General features: G+C 39.9%; 1 protein-coding gene across 1 annotated transcript in view; it reads right to left on the bottom strand.

Moving 5' to 3' along the window:
• The window catches only part of LOC106874222 (putative protein-lysine deacylase ABHD14B), a 20,366-nt gene extending 19,056 nt beyond the window's left edge, over nucleotides 1–1,310 (bottom strand). Inside the window, exon 1 of the mRNA XM_014921912.2 lies at nucleotides 663–1,310. Coding sequence (XP_014777398.1) covers nucleotides 663–675 — 13 coding nt within the window. The 5' untranslated portion in view covers nucleotides 676–1,310. The remainder of the gene's footprint in view (nucleotides 1–662) is intronic.
• Nucleotides 1,311–1,936: the final 626 nt, after the last annotated feature.

Below are 1,936 nucleotides of genomic sequence, written 5' to 3'. Positions count from 1 at the left end.
GTACTGCCTTACTGGCCTTCGTGCCGGTGGCACGTAAAAGCACCCACTACACTCTCGGAGTGGTTGGCGTTAGGAAGGGCATCCAGCTGCAGAAACTTTGCCAGATCAGATTGGAGCCTGGTGCAGCCTTCTGGCTCGCCAGTCCTCAGTGAAACCGTCCAACCCATGTCAACATGGAAAGCAGACATTAAACGATGATGATGATGAAATGATACTTATATATATCCCTCTCTCACTCTCTGGGAGAGAGGCACAAGCACACACACATACACAAAAAACCCAACAGAACTTGTAAATATCAAGGGAAATAACTCTTGTAAGACAAAAAGCGGAGTTATCTGCCTTTCGATAAAATTTATTTATCAATCTGCCTGGAACCGCTTCTGATTCAACGATACAAACTTCCAGTTTTAAAACGAACGAAATAGAAAACCTTCTATCCAAAATTTCATGTTAATTTGTGTAACAAATTAATTAAGAATGACAGTTATTTTATTAAATTCATTATTTTAAAATTTAATCGAATCCAAAAATATAATTTCAACGGAAACATAGTAACAAAATGCAGAGACTAATTTACAACATTATCATCGCCAATAACAATCGTAAGGAAATACAAGAATCTATCGGCAAAACTGTAGAATTAAGAGGAAAATACTCACTGATGTAAACCATTTCCCCGACTGTCTCGTCGAATTTGTCACAATGTCGTAACTACAAAATTCGGCTTTTCATAACTTACTAACTGAAAGCCTATTCATAACACTCAAGGTTAAATGTTTTATTTTCTTACCCCCGCTACGTTTTCCCCACCCGTTCTATCCCGTTAGTCTATTGACTAGCCCTTCCTTCTCTTTCTTTCTTTCTCTCTCTCTTTCTCTGTCTATTTTCCTCTCTCACTCCCCTCTCTGTTTCTCTCTCCTGCCCCTTCTCTTTCTCTCCGTCTGTCCTATCTCTTTCTCCATCTCTCTCTCTCTCTCTTTCCCTGCGTGTGTGTGTCTGTCTGCCTACCCTCTCTCTCACCTCCATCTCCCTCCTAAATCCCTGCAGTATTCAAAGCCAAATGAATTTCTTTACTCCAGCAACCACCATACTTTGAAATTCCCCCTCACCCGACCAATGCCTACGAACGGGACAGACACAGTGGTGGGGCAAAGTAATCTAATGTAGTGAGACATAAGCAAAACAAACAAACAAAAAAAGACTAGAATTCATCATAAAAACTGTAGAGCTCTCTCTACTCCTCCTCCCTCACCTCCTGGACCCTGTTTTCTATTTATTCCTTACCCACTAAAGCTCCTTTCTTTCAATTTCTTACGCTTGTTTAATTAAAGTAAAGTCTGCTTACATTTCGCTGAATAATATGCCTTACAAATACATCATCACCGTTATTCTTAGTATCCTGTTTACATTATGGAGTCAACTGTCCATTTTAAATCACAATTCCTTACACAGCATTTAACTAGTACATGTCTGTCTGTCTGTATGTATGTATGTATGTATGTGTGTGTTTTTATGTTTGTGCTTCTAAATCTCTCTCCCCCACCCACTGCTTGACAACCAGTGTTGGTTTGTTTTCGTCTGCGTAACTTAGTGGTTCAGCAAAAGAGGTTGATAGGAGAACGTCAGGCTTTAAAAAAACAGTAAGTACTGGGGTTGATCTGTTCAACTAAACCGTTCGAGGTGGTGGCCCAGCATGGCTACAGTCCGATGACTGAAGCAAGCAAAAGATAAAAGCTAGTTGCATACATACACTTTTCCAAAAGTTATGAGGAAACAAAATGGAAAGGGGTACAATTGTATAAGCATGCCTTTCCATCTGTCTTTGTTTGGCCCCGACTACTAATTGACAAACGGTGCTGGATTGTTTATATCTCGAGAGAAGAAATGTCAGAATTAAAAATAATAAGTATTGAGGTTGATTCGTTCGACCCCC

This window comes from Octopus bimaculoides, chromosome 21 (assembly GCF_001194135.2).
Source record: "Octopus bimaculoides isolate UCB-OBI-ISO-001 chromosome 21, ASM119413v2, whole genome shotgun sequence".
Lineage (NCBI taxonomy): Eukaryota > Metazoa > Mollusca > Cephalopoda > Octopoda > Octopodidae > Octopus > Octopus bimaculoides.
The sequence above is the reverse complement of the archived record's forward strand: the minus strand, read 5'-3'. Positions and strand labels throughout refer to the sequence as shown.